Source organism: Mesocricetus auratus, unplaced genomic scaffold, assembly GCF_017639785.1.
Source record: "Mesocricetus auratus isolate SY011 unplaced genomic scaffold, BCM_Maur_2.0 Super-Scaffold_4256, whole genome shotgun sequence".
NCBI lineage: Eukaryota > Metazoa > Chordata > Mammalia > Rodentia > Cricetidae > Mesocricetus > Mesocricetus auratus.
In genome coordinates this window covers 73,464,645-73,484,451 of record NW_024429182.1, presented here as the reverse complement: position 1 = coordinate 73,484,451, position 19,807 = coordinate 73,464,645, and the positions used below count along the sequence as shown (strand labels likewise).

General features: G+C 47.8%; 1 protein-coding gene across 5 annotated transcripts in view; it reads left to right on the top strand.

Annotated features, from left to right (window-relative positions):
- The window catches only part of Katnip (katanin interacting protein), a 165,805-nt gene that overhangs the window by 100,798 nt on the left and 45,200 nt on the right, over window positions 1-19,807 (top strand). For all 5 annotated transcript variants that reach the window (XM_040754736.1, XM_040754746.1, XM_040754733.1 and 2 more), the window contains 6 exons: window positions 3,864-4,048; window positions 4,855-4,920; window positions 6,103-6,209; window positions 8,105-8,207; window positions 11,675-11,890; window positions 19,390-19,527. In XM_040754736.1, the coding sequence (XP_040610670.1) occupies window positions 3,864-4,048; window positions 4,855-4,920; window positions 6,103-6,209; window positions 8,105-8,207; window positions 11,675-11,890; window positions 19,390-19,527 (815 nt within the window). The remainder of the gene's footprint in view (window positions 1-3,863; window positions 4,049-4,854; window positions 4,921-6,102; window positions 6,210-8,104; window positions 8,208-11,674; window positions 11,891-19,389; window positions 19,528-19,807) is intronic.

Here is a 19,807-nt window from a genome sequence, read left to right as displayed (position 1 = left end):
CTTGGCTTAGATCCCAGAAGAGCCATCAGCTCTGTCTAGCAGTCCCTGGCTGTGCTATCCAGATTCTTCATTCTGTGACAGATACCCTAAGAGGAACAGTTGAGAAGCTGAGAGGTTTTTTTTTAATACACAGCTTCAAACATTTCAGTTCTGGTCACTTGGCTTTGTTACATGACCATTTTTAAAGGTGGGGGCTGGCATCATGGCAGAAAGGGTGGAGTGTCACAGAGCTGCTGACCTCAGGGTGACCAGGAACCAGGCATGGTGGCATATACATGTAATCCTCTGGGAGGTCGAGGAATGTGATGAGTTTTGCGCCAGTTTGGATTGTATAATGAGACCTTGTCTCAACAAACAAACAGATCAAGGTAGGGCTCAAAGATGAGGTATACCTTTCAGAGGCTTTCCCTAGTGACCTACTTCTCCACCTTCCTCAGTGACGCTTCCCAAGAGTCCATTCACATTTTTTGTAGAGGGCTGGCAAGATGGCTCAGCAGATAAAGGAGCCTGCTGCCAAGCCTGACAACCTTAATTCAATCCCCAGGATCCATATGGCAGAAGGAAAGAACCAAATTGTCCTTTGATCTCTAGAGTGTACCCCCCAACACATACACACACATGCATGGCCCCCCACACATAAATCATTCAATCAATATCTAAATAAGCAAAATAAAGAAAAATGTAAAATAAAATTGTTAGACTATATTAATGCATTAATAGTCTGACTTCTGGAAATGCCCTCACAAATATCACAGGCGTGCTTACTCTTCTAAGTGCAGACCCACCCACAGTCCAGGTCAATAGCACGCTGGCTGTCCTGGAAACCAGCTCAGGGAGCTCAATGTTTGGGAACCTGGGAACACAGGGCTACTGAGTAGGGCAGGTGTAATTGAACAGTATATAGCTGGTCTAGGATGTATGTATGATGGCCAGCCTGGGGTAGTGAGGGTTTCTATCTCCTCAGACATCACCATTTCTATGGTGGGAACCTTCAAGCTCTGTGGAAATATCTGGTTAGCCGCTGTGAACTGAATCTCCCTACGGTGCCATGAAACAGTAGAGCCAACCCCCATGTCTTACTACACCTCATCCTCACACCCAGCCTTTGTATCTCTGTGTATCATCTTGTCCCCTGGGAGCCCCTAGGGACCTTTCTACTCGATTCTGTGTTGTTATGTAGTTTAGTCTCTGCCAATGAATGAGAACATGTGGTATTTCTTGGTGTGCCTGGCTTATGTTACTTAGCATAGTATCCTCCAGTTCCATCCATGGTACTGCAAACGATAGGAGTCAGACCTCTTTCCTGCAGAGTAATACTCCACTGTATGCATATGCCATATACAAAGATTAGTCTGTCAGAAACACCTTGGTTGACTTAATTTTCTCCAATTGTACTGCAATAAACATGGATATTCTGGTAATTAGTATTCTCTCACTCTCTCTCTCTCTCTCTCTCTCTCTCTCTCTCTCTCTCTCTCTCTCTCTCACACACACACACACACACACACACAAACCATTCTAAGGACCATAGCACACAGTGCTTTTGATCTGGATTTGCTTAGTGTTTAGTGTGGGTGAGTGTTTGTCATATACTTGTTAGCCCTTTGTCTCTTCTTTTTCTAAGTATATTTTAAATGTTTTTTCCTAAGGTTTGTCTTTTATTCATTTTAATTCTGCTTAAGTATGTGTACATGAGTTCAAGTGCCCACAGAGGTCCTGTCTGGGAGCTAAAGTTACAGGTGGTTGTTAGCCACCTGATACAGTTGCTTGGAATTGAACTCAGGTCCTCTAGATGAGTAGTACATACTTTTAATCATTGAGCCATTTCTCCAACTCTGTCGATCCCTTTGAGAAGCATGTATTCAAGTCTTCTGTCACTTGTTTCATTGTGGGGGTGGTTTTTTGTTTCTTTGTGTAAGGCCAGGCATATGAACAATTTGGCTCCTAGGCTCAAACAATCCCTTACACCTCAGCCTTCTAGTCTGTGTACCTCCATACCTAGTCCATGTCTCATTTTTAAAAAAGATTTATTTTTATTTATGTGTGGCTGTCTGTCTGTTGGTCTGTGCATGCAGTCCTGTGTCCATGGAGGCCAAGAGAGGGTATGAGTTCTCTTGGAGCTTGAGTTACAGATGGTTATGAGGTGCCTACTACGGGTGCTGGGAACTGAATTCAGATTCTCTGGAAGAACAGTAGTCACTCTTAACCACTGAGCCATCTCTCCAGTTCCAAGTTCAATTTTTAATCATTTTAATCATAATTTTACTTATGTTTGTATGTGTGTGCATATGTATGTGTGTGTATGATTTTGTGTGTGTGCACATTACACATGTGTATGCATGCGTGTGGAAGCCAGGAGACAACCTTGGTTTTCATATTATTCCTCGTACCATCTTTTGAGTCAGAATCTCCCATTGGCCTGCAACTTACCAAGTAGGGTAGGCTGACTAGCCAGCAAGCTCCAAGAATCCACAAGATTCTACCTCCCAAGTTCTGGGTTTGCAGTCTGGTACCACCCTGATCATTTTTTTTACATGGACTACAGAAATGGAACTTGGGTCTTTGTGCTCTTATATGACAAGCACTTAGCTGGGTGAGCCATGAATTGAAATGAGTTTTTGGTTTGGTTGTTTTGTTGTTGTTGTTGTTTTATTTGTTAGTTGGTTTTGGTGATAGGAATGATACTGACTCTGAAGATTGCTTTGGTCAGTGTGGACATTTTACCAGTGTGAGTTCCTCTAGTCATGAGCATTCAGTGCCACCTCATGCAGTGTTCTGAGGATAACATGACAGGAAAGTTGAGGACCCAGGCAAGAAGCTAATCAGCATCTTCTAGTGTTTGCAAAAGGCAGGAGAGTAAGCTTGTACCAGGTCACATGTACACAGCTGCCCTGGTGTCTACGAGGGGCTGCTTTCTGTCCCCTTTGCCAGTCACCAGAACAGTGACTGGCACAGCCTTTGTTATATAGAGGTGACTTATAGTGTGTAGAGGGTTTGGGAGTTATGTACAAACACTATACCTTTTATGTGAGGGACTTGAACATCCTGGGATCTTGGTACCTGTGGTCTTCTGGAATCAATCCCATATGGATCAGGGAGACTGAGGGATGACTCTGTCTTTGTTAATTCCTTAAAGTATTGGTAATAAGTTGTAGATAACATTCCCCTTTCCACTCAATACCGCATCATGGATTTCCCAAGCACAAGCACTTCCAGTTATATAATACCATAGTCCACTCCTTAATTTTGGAGTATTTAGTATTGTGTAAAACTTACCTAAGCTACAGGCTATATTCATATTTTTTCCTTGCTACAATAACAGTTTCCCCCATTTCTGCCATTTCTGTGTGTGTATGTTCATGTGTGCATGCCCATACAGGTGCTTGTGGTGGCCAGAGGTTAACACTGGATGTCTTCCTCCATGGCATCTCTACCTTAGTTTTTGAAGCAGAGTCTCTCATTGAACCTGGAATGTAACATTTCAGCTAGACTGGCAGGTTATCAAGCTTATTAGAATCCTTAATTGTTTCCATCCCTAGAATTGGGGTATAGCTGTACATGACTTTGCCAAGCTTTTTACATGACTAGGATCTGAACTCAGGTGTTTGGCTGTGGGTGTGCGTGTGTGTGTGCGCGTGCGTGCGTGTGTGTTGGTGTATGTTACTGGTCCCAGTCCTGAGGTATCCATTGAAGGTACTTACTGCCTGGAACAGTTCTCCAGGCTTCCATCCTCCCACAAGACCTTGACATTTTTAAAGAGGCTGGCCAGTTCTTTTACAGAGTGTCTCTCAGTAGGATCTATTGAATTTTGAGCTCTTTTCTGAGTACACAAGCTGGAGAACATCTCTGCTTTCTTTCCGCAGGACCTGGCAGCCGGAGAGACAGACCCCTGTCAGCAACTAGAAAAGCATGTGCAGCTGAGGACCGAGAGGAGGATGCCTCGGCTGTTCTGAAAGCCATCCAGGTGGAAAACGCAGCTCTGCAACAGGCGTTCCTCAGCCAAGAGCCTGAGCGACCCACCAGTGCACAGCAGGAGAGCACCTGCCAGGTGGAGGTCTAAGAGGGACTGGGGGCACACAAGGACAGACACGGTTTGAACAGCAGCCCCCTCTCACCCCAGGCTCTGCATTTCCCCTGTGTCTGGACAGCTGCTCTCCATCTGTTAGGGTCCCACTTCAACTACCACCTTGCTGCTTCTAGGTTATTTCTGACAGCCAAGCACTAATCTGTGACTCACTGGTCATTTTCCTGCATATTTAGGATGACTTTGGCCTATTCTATGAGGTGCTAGGCCAGTGTGGGGCTGAATAGGCAGTAAGCTGTGGCTGTCCTGAAGCTGGTCCCAGAACATGAGCCACAGGGTCCCTGTTGTTCTCTGGCCTACTTTCCTCACTCATGTAACCACCCAGACCTCCAGTAACAAATTTGAAGGTCAATGGGGGGAGTGGGTAGAGCAGGGGACTTGGGGAGCTGAGGCCTCATATGCTTCTCAGCATGTTGCACAGTCTCTGGTTCTGCTGCTGAGACCCTTAGCCTGTCCCACTTGAGGCTCATAGTGACCCCACAATAGGCAGGGCCCTCTGCCTGGATTATAGATGTGGTCAAATGGGGTCACATCTTTGGAAGGCCAGCCTGGCTGCCAGCCACATTCAGACATTCAGGCTGCTCTTGTGCTCTGTCTGGTGGGGGCAGGGGTTGGTTCTTCTGGTTGTTGAGCTTCCCAGAGCTTGCCTTTTTTGCCCAGTTTGTCAGGGAAATGTGGAAAGGGGCCCTGCTTCTCTGCCCTCCTCGTACGGGAGGAATACTCAATAATGGTTTCATCCCTACTTATGTCATCTGATGCTGTCATTGCAGGATACTGAGGAACCCCCGACAAAATCATGGCCCAGTCTGCTGAAGGCCAAGGAGGACAGCCCAGAGGTCAGTGTGAGGCTGAGCTCAACCAAACTGACATGCATATAACACCTCCACCCCCACCTCACAAACATACTTTCCTAATGGTCCCCAGCCATTTCCCTTCCACAGTCCCAGGAGCTCCTCTCTGCAACCTGAACACTGGCCTTTTACCTGTGTCACAACTGTGGAAGTTGGGGCTTGAATGGCTTGGCCAAATTTGCAGTTGAACCTGTAGTTCAGCCAGGCCTTCTGACTCACTTCCTCCTTCCATTTCTATTTCCCAATGAGATAACACCAAAGTAGGTCTTAGTGTTGAGAATAAATAAGTTCTGTCTATCTATCCAGGCCAGTCAGGCATCTCATAAAGGATGTGAATTAATAAAGTACCCAGGAAATGTCTTTATTTCGTTCCAGTGCTCCCAGTGTTCTGAATACAGAGATGGTCTAAACAGTATACCCATAGCTTCAAGGAGCTTATAAGTACATCGGTGGAGCCAGTAGACATATGGGGACAGAGTGCCTGGGAGTGAGCCATGCTTGTTCTGACAGTGGTCTCTGGTCACTGCCTGGAAGGTGATCTGGGAACAGCTGGAGGTGGCCATGAGCTAGCTACATTTAGGGCCAGAAAGAAGCCCAGAGTCATGGGGTGGGTTACATGCAAACTGGTGGCAGCACCCTAGAGTCCCCAAATGAGATTTTTCTTTCCTAATTGCCTTTGTCCTACTAGATAGCAGTCATTTTGGGCACTAGCCAGTCAGTATTTCTGGCTGCCCTGTGATCCAGGGTTCCTGAGTAGCCTGACCCCTGACCCCCACAAGCTTCTAACTACGACAGTCACTTACAGACAGGCATTACATCCCTTTCCATTTTAGATGGTAGAGGAGAAAGAAGGGAACAGAGAATCACATATGAGTCTGTGTGGGGTCCAGTCTCTTAGGAAGCTGAACCCAAGTGAGTTGAGTGATGAGTAGTTAGGTGACAGAACCGTTCATTACCTCATAGAAGGATTATTTTCCAGAACCTCCCTGGTCAGAATGATCTGAGGTTACATAAGGGATTCTAAGATGACCCTCCCCAGGCTTTGTATACTCATATACCTGGTGGGACCAGGCACCTGGAAAGCCCATGCCTTTGACCACTGTCCTGTTTGGTGTCAGGCTGTAGGGTTCCACTGGATATCTGTCTAATCAGCTTTTCTCTCCTCAGCTGCTTGCTGTCACTCCAATGACCAGCAATCCCGAGCTGTGCAGGGCAGCAGGGGGAGCCAATGCCAGCAGCCAGGCCATGGACAGAATGGGCCCTTTAGGAAGCAGGTACTCTCTAAAGCAGTTGCAGAACCCAGTGCAGAAGGTCCACAGCAGTGCAGCCACGAGGGTCTCATTAACCCTAGGTTTTCTTGTTGTGATAGCCATTTTTGCTTAGCTTTGACTACATACAATATCTAGCAGAAACAACCAAGAGTTTAATTGGTGCACAGTTTCAGAAGTGTCCCTCCATCGTGGTGGGGAGGTTGTGGCAGGGCAAAGAAGTTTCTGGCATAACAGTCAGGAGGCAGAGACAATTACAGGAAGGAGTGGGCAAAATAACAACCTCAAGGACATCCTCCCAGTGACCCCTGCCTCTCGCTTTCACCACCTTCCAATAATGCCATCATATCAGAAATTCCTCAGAGGGTAAAACCTTCCGTTGGGTCAGAGTCCCTGTGGTCTAATACTATCTAGAAATGCCTCAGACAGAAGCTTTGATGTGTGCCTCTCAGTTTCTCAGCTGTTCCCAATCTTGTCCAGTGACAACACTTAATGTTCCACCATGTTATTCTAGAGGGTTTTGACTAGTAACTCTAGAGTTGCACCCTCTCCTCACTCCCCAGCCCCACAGCATAACCCTGAACACCCTCCCCTCACTCCCCAGCCCCAGAGCACAATACTGATACACTTTCTCTTATGCAAGTGTCTCTTGGCTTGTTCATTTTGTTCTGCACCTGAACTGGCTTAATCTGCCTCAGTTTTTCACTGGGGCACCCTGCATAGCTTGGGAGAAAGACTGTCCCCAAAATGACTTGTTACAAAGGTGCCTCAAAGCATTAGCCTGTGAGACTCTGTTTCTTTGTCAAAGTATGTTTAGTGCAGCATTCTGTCCCTTAGAATGTAACGTAGGCCCTGGAATTGGCAAGTGTTATTAGCAAAACAGACTGACTTCTGATCTTCAGAAAAACTTGGTCCCCAAAGAAACACACCAGCTGTAGCCTGCAGTTTCGCACATGTATTGGCACATAGGCATACTCCCAGGATCATTATGCAGAAGTGTACATGTAGACTATACAAAGTACCTGGCTGAGGAGCAGGAAGGGACTGAGTGAAGCCTAAATGGTGGTCACTAAGTGTCATAACCTGAGGTGACATCAGGCCAGGAAGTGGACAAGGCTATTGAAACTCTGTTGCAGAGTGGGGTGTGCTAGCCAAGCCATGTGCCCTCCAAGTCTTAGTCCGCCCCCCCCAGGGAGCTCCTGTTCATAGTGTATTGAAAGACTGGATGACTCAAGGCCCAGCTATCCATTTCTGCGTGTTTGCAGACCCCAGATGGAAACCGTTCCACTTCACTGCAGCCATAAATCAGAGCTCGCTCAGTTTCCAGCCTCAGGGCTGGTTTGCATCTGACAGCTCTGCAGCAGGCAGCACTTGCCAAAGGCCGCCCTCTTCATCCCTAGAATCCTCTGTGCTTTAGGGCTCTGTACATGTTGGGTGCACACACAGCAAAGGGAATGGGTGGGTCTCTAAGCCTGAGGTTGGCAATTTCTGTAAAGGGCCTGCTGGGAAATCCTGCAGGCTTGGCAGTTGGGGTTTTGTTATTTGTTGTTAGTTTTAACAATGCTTAAAACACATAAAAGCCACTCTTAGCAGCTAGGTCATACAAAACAAGCCGTGGGCTTGGTGGCTCTTAGCAAGGCTGACTCCTTGCCCTGTCTGTAAGCAAGTTCCTAGGCAGCTGGGGAGGTCAGATGGCTTCTCTACCTGGGCTCTGATTTCATTACTCATTGTCTAGCTGTTTACAAAAGGGGAGGAAACTCATGTGTGCCCTTGAGCTCTGTGCAGGGTGCAGTCAAGCTTCTCAAGTGGGTGTGAAAGGCTCTGTGGTTCCTTTCATGGGGTTGCTCTCTTATATGTATTCTTTGTTATTGCCTCTTCGCCAAAACAAAATCCCATTTCAGACAGCAGCAGAAGCTTCTGGGAGTCCTGCAGACCATGGAAAGTGACACTGCCCATCTCAGCCCGGTGGCTGTGCCAACAGAGAGGCCAGTTCTAGACCCAGAGGTGAGAGCCTATGCCCATGGAGACAGTCTGTTATACCAATGTCATCCTGAGAGCTGAGGGAAGGCAGGCCCCTTTGGGTACTCAGCTCTGGTTGGTGGGGTAACTCTGATGATGGTCATCTCAACATCTTTCTGCCAAGTCATACACATGATAAGAGCAATAGAGGAAAAAGAAGAAAGGTATAGGCTGGGGGTTCCTGGAAAAGAAAACATAAATAGCCCATAAGCCACAGGAAAATATCCAGGGTTACCCATAGTCAAGACCTAAGAGTTAACCTTGGTAGTTATGGTGACAATATCTGAAATTGATAGAATGAGGTAGGAGGATTTTTGAGTTAGAGGCCAACCCGGTCTATGTAACAAACAGACCGAAGGAGAGACAATGCAAAACACACAGTGTTAGGGCTGAGATAGAGCTCTGAAAGTGAGGGTGCTTGTTGCCAAACCTGGTGACCCAAGTTTGATGCCAGAACCCACAAGGAGAGACCTGGCTTCTGAAAGTTAAGCTGTCCTCTGACCTCCACCTGAGCTCGCACGAGCCACACATGCGCCCGCTCGTGCAATCACACGCACGTACGTGCGCACACAGACACAGACACACACACACACAGACACAGACACACACACACACACACACGTGCGCACACAGGCACACACAGGCTAAATAAGTAAATGTAAAAACATAGCTTTATGAAGTTAACTGCAGATACTGGTAGTGACCTTCCAGTGCAGTGTGATTGTAGTGGCTGCGAGCAGAAAAGCAGGTTGTCACATGGAGCTGGTCATCCAGACTCCACGAGCACCACAGGGTGGTGAAGAGGTGCCACTCACTTCCTGTCACAGGACAGGAGGGACCCATAAATAGCAGCTTCAAAGTACAGCTTTCAGGAAAATCAAAGCCCCTGCCCCACCCCCCACCCGCACCCCCAGCACAGAACAGGCTGCCTTTTGAGTTAGGAAGATTCACAATGTGTTGTAACTTGGACCACATTAGTAAGAACCCATACGGATTACATTTCTCTATAGGAAACAGAAAATCCAGGGCAGCATGACTTACGCAGCAAAGAGGAACAAATTACAGGCACTTTGCACTGAAAACATTGGTGGCCACTGTATCCTGCAGCAAGCTAAGTCTCTCCACTTAGTTTCCATGGAGTCGGTTGCATCCTGAACTCCATCCCAGTGCTGGCCCCACCTCTGCTGTTTCCTGGGGTCCCTAACAGTTGCAGAAGCTTCCCACAATCCCTGTTAGAAGAGCATGCCTGCACTAGCCTGAGCCTGGTCAACAAACCCCTCCTTCCTGGTGGCTCCGGGGACAGTACACACGGATTGCTTAGGAAAGGGCCAGTCCACTGTACCAGAACATTATGACAGAGGAAGAATAAGTAAGTGGTAGATGGCTAAGCTACAGGAAACCAAGGATCTCAGGGAGAGGGGCAGTAAGCACCAAGGACCAGTGCCTTCCCAGTCGGTACTCCCTCAGCCTATATGTCCAGCTGGGACACTGGCAAGTGGTGACACTTTTCAGTTCATAATCTGGCCTTTGCATTTAGAAAATTCAGTCAGGAATTGTGTGTTTCAGATTGCTTTGGGCAGGAAGTCCCCAATCCTTTGCAGACAGTTTTCTTCCCACCCAGCTTCCTCCCTCCCTCCCAGCAACAAACTCACTTGGTCCCTGAATGCATCAGGCTTGGGAGCCTGCCAACCCCACAGTCAGGCAGGCCAGTCCTACAAGCTTGGGACTTAGGCCTAGGGCAGCCAAGGACCTGGCCAGTGCCTACATGCTAGAGAAAGACAAGGGAGCTCTACATTCTTACAGTTCAACTAATCCAGGCTGGTGCTGTGCTCTTGCCAGGAGCTCCAAGCTGACCTGTCCTCACACCACCGTCATCCCTGTCTCCATTCCCATTCTCATCGTGTGGCAATCAGCTTGTCCAAACCCATGCTGGGAGCACTCGCATGTCTCACTGGCTATTAATTAAAAAAATAAGTGGGGAACAGTTGCTGTTCATTTACTCAGCTCCCTGCTCACAGAACCGTTGCAGATACTGATGCTAATTAACAGAGGGCACGTGCGCACAGGGAAATGCACCATTTCATGAGTGGCTGATCCGTGGTGACCAGCGCTGCAGTTGAGCCCTGAGGGCCTCTTGGAAGCCATGGCACAGAGTTACTGTTTATTAATGGCATTCACACATGCTCCCAGACCAGACAGCCTCCCCAGGAAGGAGGGAGGCTTGAAAATCAGTGAAGGAGAGTCAGGGAACTGAGCCTATTTCACTCTGATCACACATGGGTGTGTAGGGGTGGGAATGGAGGCATTAGGATGGGTGGGTGGGGTCTTGCTTAACCTCCAGACTAGGGCCTTCACATAGATGGTGGCATCCTGCTTTCCCCACCAGCCTGGGAATGTCAAATGACTGGCCAAGACAGGGGGACTTTGGTTCATGCCGTCAGACTACACTTGGCGCATACACTGGCAGTTTAAACAGCAGACTGGTCTTTTTCATAGCTGCAAAGACAGCAGTCCAAGGTCAAGGTGCAGCCTGTGGATTTCTCCTTGCCTGGCTAGCCTGGCTTCCTCACTGGGCTCACACTCTGATTTTTTTCTCAGTGTGTCCCTGTTGTTAATCCCTGTGGCTCCAGATTTCCTCCATTTATGAGGCCTCCAAGCAGATGAGAAGGTGGCCTTCCCCAGCAGCCTCATTTGGTTTAATCACCTCTTAAAGCCCTTGACTATAAACAGTCACATCCTGGGACAATGGGCTTGGGGGACTCCAGCACAGCCCAGGCCACCTGCTGATTTCAGATGTTACAGAAAGCTTCTGGGCTGCAGTCGGGCAAGAAGTGCGTGTTCAGTCAGAATCCAGTTTCTTAACAATATCTTTCTTTCATTTGAAGGCCTTCAAGTGTGATATTTAGCAAGTTCTGGGGACACAGTTGCTGTATATATCTACATCTATTTTTCTGTGTTAGAGCTGGAACCCAGGGCCTTGTGCAGGCTCCGCAAGTGCTTTACCACCAAGCCACTCCCACCCCAATCCCTATGTTTTAGCTATTGCTTTAAAGTTTTTATGTTTTATTTATTACTGATATTAGTAGTTAGTTTGTGCATGGTGTGTGTGTGTGTGTGTGTGTGTGTGTGTGTGTGTGTGTGTGTGTGCACAGAATCAGTTCTCCCTTTCCACTATAGTTTCTGAGGGTCAAACTCAGGTTGTCAAATTTGGCAGCAAGTACCTTTACCCACTGAGCCATCTTTCCAGTCCATTCCCTATGTTTTAGATACCTTACAAATAGGAACCCTTGCTAGCCTATTAGTGGCCACAATGGGCAGGTGCTATGATTATCTGCAGAGTACAGGTGGGGACTGAGGCACCACGGGGCTGAATGCTGTGTGAGGCCCTAGGGGGAGAGAACAATGGCCGCACTAAGTTCAGGCTTGCTGCCCTTTGGTATTTTTCTCTTCAGGAAAACCGGAGATCGAGAGTAGATGAGATCGAAGACGCCATCTATGTGACCATGGAAATCCTATCTAACTGGGGCAATGCATCATGGGTGGGTCTCACGGAAGTCCAGTTCTTTGACCTGAACGACATAAAGCTGTATGTCTCACCTCATGATGTGGACATCCGGAACGCAGTGTTGCCAGGAGAGCTGGGCTGCCTTGTCAACAGGGACTTAGTGGTAAGTGAAGGGTGCCTGGGCTTGGTGTGTGCTCTCTGTCCACAGTGAGGATACAGTCTCAGGTTGGGGAAGCATGCTGTCATCAGCCTTAGTCATTCTCTGCAGCCAAGTGAGGAGAAGCCCATGTAATGGTACTTTCTGAAGCCCCCAGTGTGTCTCTTCCTGAGGTCTTGCCTAAATGGCTGCTCTGTGTCCTGATGTGACCACTAAACATAGATCACTGGGGGTCACTGAGGTCAGTGCCTTCATTTTGTAGATGAAAAAAAACTAAGGCTTGGAGACGGGCATGCACATGGCCAGGGTCACAGAGGAAAGGAGTGGGGCCAGGTGAATGAGCTGCAGCCTGGTCCACACTGAGCCTACACCTCCTCAGAATGCTGCTTCTTGAGGCCATGGGTCCAGACCCAGCAGACATTGAATATTTGTTCTTGTAGATAATTAATAGAGGTTAGTTTTATAAGCAATGGTATTTTCCCTTGTTACCATCTTTTTATTGGTTTTTATGGTTTTTGAGACAGATTCACACTACATTGCCTGAGATGTCCTTGAACTCACTACAAAGCCTAGAGTAACTGTGAATTCCCAGTCCTCCTCCCCCTCTCCCTGGATCTGGTGTTATAGGGACTTGCCACCATGCCTTGCTTCCTCCCATCATGTTCAGGTTAGCTGCACTGAGCAGAAGATCCAGCCACATAGCTTTGCTGTGCTGTATCTGGCACCACTCCTGGTTGCCTTGGAAGAGTCTGCAGAACCAAGAGCAGAGCAGGGGATTGGGTGGGTGTCAGGTGCTCTTCTGTATCTTTTAAAGCCCTGATAAATTTCTGGATGGTGTTGTCCACTGTGCTGCTTGGTCATTTGTCAACTTGACACAAGCTTGGGTCATCTAGAAGAGAAACCTTAGTTGAGAAAAATGCCTTCCACAGATTGGCCTGTAGACAAGTCTATGCAGCATCTTCTTGACTAATGGTTAGTGTGGGAGCACTGGACCCTCACCTGGGCAAGTAGTCCTAGCCTCTATAAGAAAGCAGGCTGAGGAGGTCATGCTGGTAAGCAGCATTCCTCCATGGTCTCTGCTCCAACTCCTGCCTCAAAGTTCCTGGGTTGAGTTCCTGCCCTGGTTTTCCACAAAGATGGACTGTGATCTGGACTTGTAAGCCAAATGTACCTGTTCTACTCAAAGTTAGGTTTGGTCAGTGTTGTATCACAGCAACAGAAACCTAACTAGTCCATCCATCCATCCAAAATTAATACTGTTCTTTAAAGTACTGAAAGTGAACTAGCAGAGCACCCCATGGGCAAGAGAAAGTATTCTTGGGTTCCCAAGGGATAGTTCTGATAGTGGCTGTGCCTCTCCCTACTTCCTGGGGTTGCTGAACTTTGCTAGTGGGTAGCTTCATTGGTTTGGTTTTCTTTAGGAGCTGGGGCTGAAGTTGGGACACAAAGCAGCTGTGTCACCCTGGGCTGCTGGATAGATATCCCTCCATTGTCTGTCTGCCAGGACTGGGCAACCAGAATGCCCTGTTTCATAGACATGATTGCACTGTCTTATACCAGCAACAGCCTGCTATTTTGTCTCACTTGACCTCCGTGTGAACCTTGCCCGGACTGTCCTCATTTCATCAATGAGCAAACCAGGCCTCAGGGGTTTGAGGGACCTGCCCTGACCACACAGTAGTGGCTGGCAGGGAACCACTGACAGCCGAGCACAGACGCACCTTTAAAAAGAGCGGATTTGAAGAAGCTGGTTCACTATAGGGAACTGGGGGTGTGCTGGTAGATTTGGAATATTCAGACTCCAGGAAAAACCCCTTCCTAGGTGAGGAATGGTGAGGAAGCCTTCTGTCATCTCACCATTCAGAAGCAGGAGAGCTATGAGTGGGAGGCCAGCCTGGGCTACATAGTGAGACCTTGTCCTAAACACCCAAATGGACTGATGAGATGGCTTAGGTGGTAAATGCTTGCCAAACAGACACGAGGAACCTGACTTTAGATTCCCAGTGCTATGGCAAGGGCAGGGGGTAGGGTGGGGCCTGAGCACAGCCGCTTGTGTCCAAGGCCAGCTCCAGGGAGGCAGAAATAGGTTGGGCCTTAGAGCCAGCCTGGTCAAATTAGTTCACAAAATATAAGGTGGGCATCAAGTAAGGAAGGCATCTGATGTTGACTTCTGCCTCTGCCCACCCCCACACACGAATGGGCACACACATAATAGAAAGAGAATGATTCTTACAGCTTAACAGCTTATGCTCTGACCTCCATGTACACACACACACACACACACACACACACACACAGAGAGAGAGAAAGAGAGAGAGAGAGAGAGAGAGAGAGAGAGAGAGAGGAAAAAGGAAAAATAAAAACAACAAAAAAGAAAGAACAATCCTCGTTCTGTGCCCATCCTCCATCTTGCCTCCTCTATGGTCACTCTTTCCATCCCTGCCCCTTCTGTGTCTGCCCTCTCTGTCCCTGACCCATGGTGCTGTGATGGAGCCACATTTGTCCACCCAGCCCTGTGGATGCTTGATCTTTCCTCCCACCTTCTCTCACCTGTGTCTTGTCCCCTCAAGGACTCCTTTGCTTAACAATTGGTATCTTTACCTGCTAGGCTGCCCACATCCAGTGCTTACAGCCTTTGAAATTAGGGATTTCCCTAGTCAATAGTTATTCCCAGGAAATTTATTTTTCATTTCTATTCCAAAAAAAATGTTAAGAACTAGGTAGTGCATACCTTTTTTGTCCTGAGGGTTACTCTCTTAGCTAGCGGCTTTCAAGCTCTCCCATGAATCTTGTGTCTCTGCTTCCTAGTGGGTCTGACGTTGGGCTTCTCCATCTCCTTAGTCCTTCTCGGGTAGCAAAGCCTGTGAAGTGGGCTTCCTTTCTTACCTTCTCTTCCTGCTTGTCATTCTCTGTGAGCCAGGGCTTCCAAGGGAACAGAACCCATAGAATATATATCACAAAGGGGTATTTATTAGATTGGCTTCCACAATGGGTCGGGATGGAGGGAGTCCAGCAGTGGCTAACGGCACTAGACAGGCAGAGACCCCAATAGCTATTTGGTTCGTGCAACTGGATGCCACAGTGGTCCCAGATGTGCCTGAAGGATTCCTGGAGAGCCACAGGTCTCCCTTCAGTCATGTTAGAAGGCTACAGGAGCTGTGTCCAGTGAAGAATGGAGGCAGCTTCAGAATATAGTCATTAATAAGAACAGCAGTGAGCTACTATGAGAAGCAAGCAGGATGGCTTTTTCCTCAGATCTCATTATATCTGGGCCCCCACTTTGGAAGGGCTTTCCCTTCAGCTAATCCTTTCAGGAAGTACCCTCACAGAGAAAAACAACAGTAGCCTCTTGTCACCCAGGCAACTGGGTGGATAGGGCCCACAGGACACTGTCTGCTCCCGGGACTCCCTTCTCCAGTAGTTTGCCTCCATTACCCCCACATCTCTGGGCACACTGATCCAGTTCATCTGCATTTGGATTTCAGCCCAAGTATCATTTTCTTACCAAGAATTCCCTGCCCACAGTAAAGAGAACCCTGTCCCCACCTGCCCACTCACTGTTATGTCATTGTTAGGCTCCTCAGAGCCTGTCTCATTGGAATAAACACTCCTGTACCTGGGTGTCTCTGCCTTCCCCATTTAACTGATAAGTACTTGTCTGTCCTTGATTACACCAAACCCTAATACATAAAAACTCCTGCTGCATACTTTTAAACTTTTTATTCGGAGATGATTATAGACCCACAGAAAGCTGTAAAAGTGATGCAGGGAAAAAAAAAAAGACCATCAATAGAGAAAAATCAATGGAGCCAAAGTTGGTTCTTTGAAAAGATCAACAAAACTGAAAACCTTTAGACTACTAAAGGAGGAAGCAAAGATTTCAATGACTATAAAGGGAAGGAAGGGATATCATTACTGACCTTATAGAAATAAGGGTTATAAGACTGTATGCCAACAAATAAGATAACCTCCACGAACTGTATAAATGCCACGGTGAGCAAATTACCAAAACTGAGCAGTCCCAAGAAAAGAAAGAAATTGAACTGATGATCAAAAACCCCACAAGGGAAGCCTGGGGTGAGATGGTGCCACTGGTGAATCCTGGTAGTACTTAAAGAATGAACCTTTGAGCCTGTGACAGTCTCTTCAGTCTTATAAAATATAGAAGAGGAGGGAGAGGGTCCCCGGTATTTCTAAGACCATATTGCTGAAACAAAGCAAACATCAGAAAACCACACACCAGTACTCAACATGTACCTTTTGAAACCGCAAATAAAGGCTCACTGTGGAACCCAGTCATACCCCCAGGGATGACCAGAAGAAATGACAAGTACTGATGAAAGCCAACAGACCAACCACTGTGGGAAACAGCGTGGCAGTTCTTCAGAAAGTTCCACTCCTGGGTGTATAACCAAGAGATGTGCTCATCAATACAACAACAACAACAAAAAAACATAATGGAAACTCAACAGAAGATGGAAACAACCCAAAATACAGACTGATGGAAAAATAATGAAAAAGTGGTGTGGCCATACAATAGACTAATATCCAGCCATGACAAGGAATGAAGTGTTGGTACAGGCTACAACATTCATGGATGCACCTTAAAAGCTAAGTATGAGAAGGCCACATAGTGAATGATTCCATTTATAGGAAACACAGCCCAAGCAGATATATAGACACAGGAACAGGCCAGGCATGGGAGTGGGTGACCAGTGGCTGCAGGACTCCTTCAGTAGAAAGTGAAATGTGCTGGGAAAAGATGGTGATGCTGGTTGTATGATGAATTTTGTAGTATATGAGTTATATCTCAAAGCAAAAAGGACACACAGAGATGCCATTGCCCAGTTTCCCCCAAAGATAACAAAGGCTGTCACTGTATTTAGACAGTCCTCATATCGGACTCTGTGTGTGTGTGTGTGTGTGTGTGTGTGTGTGTGTGTGTGTGTGTGTGTGTGTGTTTCTGTGCCATTTTGTCATGTATGACTTTATGGAATTACTAGCACCTGAAGATACAGCACAGCTCCATTCCTAGCATGTGGAGTCACTCATCTGTTCTCATCTCTACATTCTTTGTCATTTCAAGAATGCTCTAAAGGGATTATTAGTCCTTGTATATGTGTAAGGCCATGAATTCCAAATGACATGTAAAAACATACAGTCAGTACACATTTGAAGGTTGGCTGGTTCCCAAGCAGAGTGCCCTTGACATCCTTCCAGAAGGTTGACCATTTTGTTATTAGTAGCTTATTCCTTTGGAAACTACTAGTTTAGTATAAGTTCTGAGGCAACTGGCATTTCTCTGCTTATGCTTGGATCTGTGTTAATCAATGCTGGGACAGAAAGGCACCTTTGGCTTTATAGTTAGTCACCATATAGGTTTTCTGGGCCTTCATGTATCCAGTTCAATCTGGAGAGGGGTACTGAAGTCCCTAGAAGCAGTCTTCAGCTCATACTGATGTGGGGATCAGGGTGTTAGAGTCTTTCCGAGATATGCCCACATTGGCTCCCTGCTTCCTTGGTGGTCCCCACAGGAATGGCTATGTCACTCATATATCCTTCATGAGCAGCCTACCTCCCCTCTCTGCCTAGGTCTACCACTGTCCACCATTGCCCAGGGCTTTTTGTCTCAGGGTCTGCTACTAGAAGAATGTGAGTTGAAGTAGAACTTATCCATGCTCTGTCCCATTCATGCTTATGATCATCACTGAGACTAAACCCTCACTCCACTACGTGGGCTGTGGGCATCCTAAGGCAGACCAGAGGCCAAGTTGCACCTTGGTCTTCCATGCACATGGAGGCCCAGCAGTCCACTCACCCTAGGGTTCCAGAGGGCCTCCCACCACATCATAGCAGCAGCAGAAGCCTGCAAGATCCTTGCCCTGCCCCTTCCTTTCTGCCTATGATGTGGGGAGGGTGCTACAGATGTTCTGCCTGCTGGCCTGGCACTGCGGGGGTCAGTCCCTGGCTTCCCACCAGGTTCTCACACAGACTCTGTCTGAACAGGAACACCAGAGGGCCTGGCTACTAATGAGCCCATGAGTTATCCTCAGGTAATGCACTTGGGTTTCAAATGACACAGTGCCCCCTTAGTTCTCCTGCCATTCCTCCTGCTGACAGAAATGAGAAAGGAAATCAATTCCTGTCCCCTCTCTGCCAGTGTCAGGCCACCTCAGAGGAGAATCTAGAAACCAGGCTCTGAGGAGTAAGCCACCACATTTTTCAGTTCTGGCAATGAGTTGGTGCTTCTTATTTCCCTTTCCAACATCCGAAGCAAACAGATGACTTCAGACTATATTCAAGATTGTCTCTCCTGTAAAAGCTGCAACCCTAGCACATATGCTAGGAGACCCATGTCACTTAGCCACTAGGTCAGTCCTGGGCCAAGGAGCTGTACCCAATGCTGGGATTCAGGAATGAGTGAAACTGGGGGGGGGGTCCTCTTACAGAGCACTGCTCAACTGCTGTGACAGGACCCAGAGTCTGTCCACACTCACCTCCATTTCTACAGGAAGCCAGAGCTGCCTGGAGGAGAGGCAGCATCGCAGCAGAAAGGGAATGAGGAACCACATGACATATAGTGAACTTCCCAGGGTGAGGAGGGTGGAAGCATGGCAGTGCCAGCCAGCTGCCAGTGTGGGCTTGGGAGCAGCACTGGCTTAAGTTTTTCCCTTCTGCTGTAATTACATTCTTTGTATGTGTAGATCAGAGGGATAATTCTTAAGAGTTGGTTCTCCCCTTCCACCTGTGGGCCCCAGGAATCAGGCTCAGGTTGTTAGCCTTGGCAACAAGTGTCTTTACCCACTGAGCCCAGCTGCAGCTTTTGTTCCCATAGAAATATCATAGGAGGCAACTGGAACAGAAAGTCCCCTGATTTGGCTTTACCCATCTGCCACCAAAGCTGTCCCTCAGGAAATAGTACCGGTGAGGACACAGATTCCAACAGGCACCTGGCTCTGGTACCCTGTGTCTTCAAGGGCAATCCTGGCAACACCCTGGCTGTCGCCTGTATCATGAAGGAAGTGCAAGCAGAAGCCCCTGCATTTGGAAACCCTGAAAGGAGCAGCCTGTTCCAGCACATGGCTCTGAAATTTCTTTTTCTCCTTTCTTCTCAAATTTGAAAAATTCCACAGGGTTTGACAAAAGAAAATCAGAGGCTCTGCTTGCCAGGTTAATCAAACCGTGCCAGCAGAGACTCTCTCTAGGCCTCCTGGCAGCCCTCCCCACCCCCAGTGCCCTCCTCAAAGCCCATTAAGCTGATTAAAATAAAGCCCACTGCATTTTGAGTTCCATCTGGCTGGCAGCTTTTTGCAGGGACAGGGCTATTGGCACTATGAAGCGCGACTGGAGAGGGGCAAGAGCAGAGGGCAACACTCACTATGGAAATAAGGTGGCCCTGCCCAGCCCTTGCATGTCTGCTGGTTTCAATTAGCCAGAGTCACTGGCCGTTTGCCCTGGAGACAGGCAGAAATGTCCCTTACAGTTCCCATCTTTTGACCTTTCAGAGCAAGAAGGACTCTCCAGTGTGGACCTGCCCCTTCCACCCTCCTCTTCAACTCTATTTTATTATCCACAACATGCGACAGCTTCGTGACTTCGGTCTGGCCAAGATCAAGGTTCGGAATTACTGGACAGCAGATGGGGTAAGTGGCATGCCCTGCCTCCTCACAGCTCACTTGGTGGTGCACACACTTAGTAATGTGCCAGTGGCTCGCTTCCTGAGTTCTGAGTGAGTCCAACAAGAGCCTTCCTGAGAGCCCCCAGGAGCAGAACTTACAGCTTCTAAGGCTTAGGAAGTGACAGTAGTAAACGCTCTATCATGTCAGTCTGAGAAGAAGAGCCTATGCACTCAGACTCCAGGCCGTCCATTTAGCCACGACAGCTGGGTGAGCGAGGTGTTAATCTGCAGGGACCAAGCTTGCT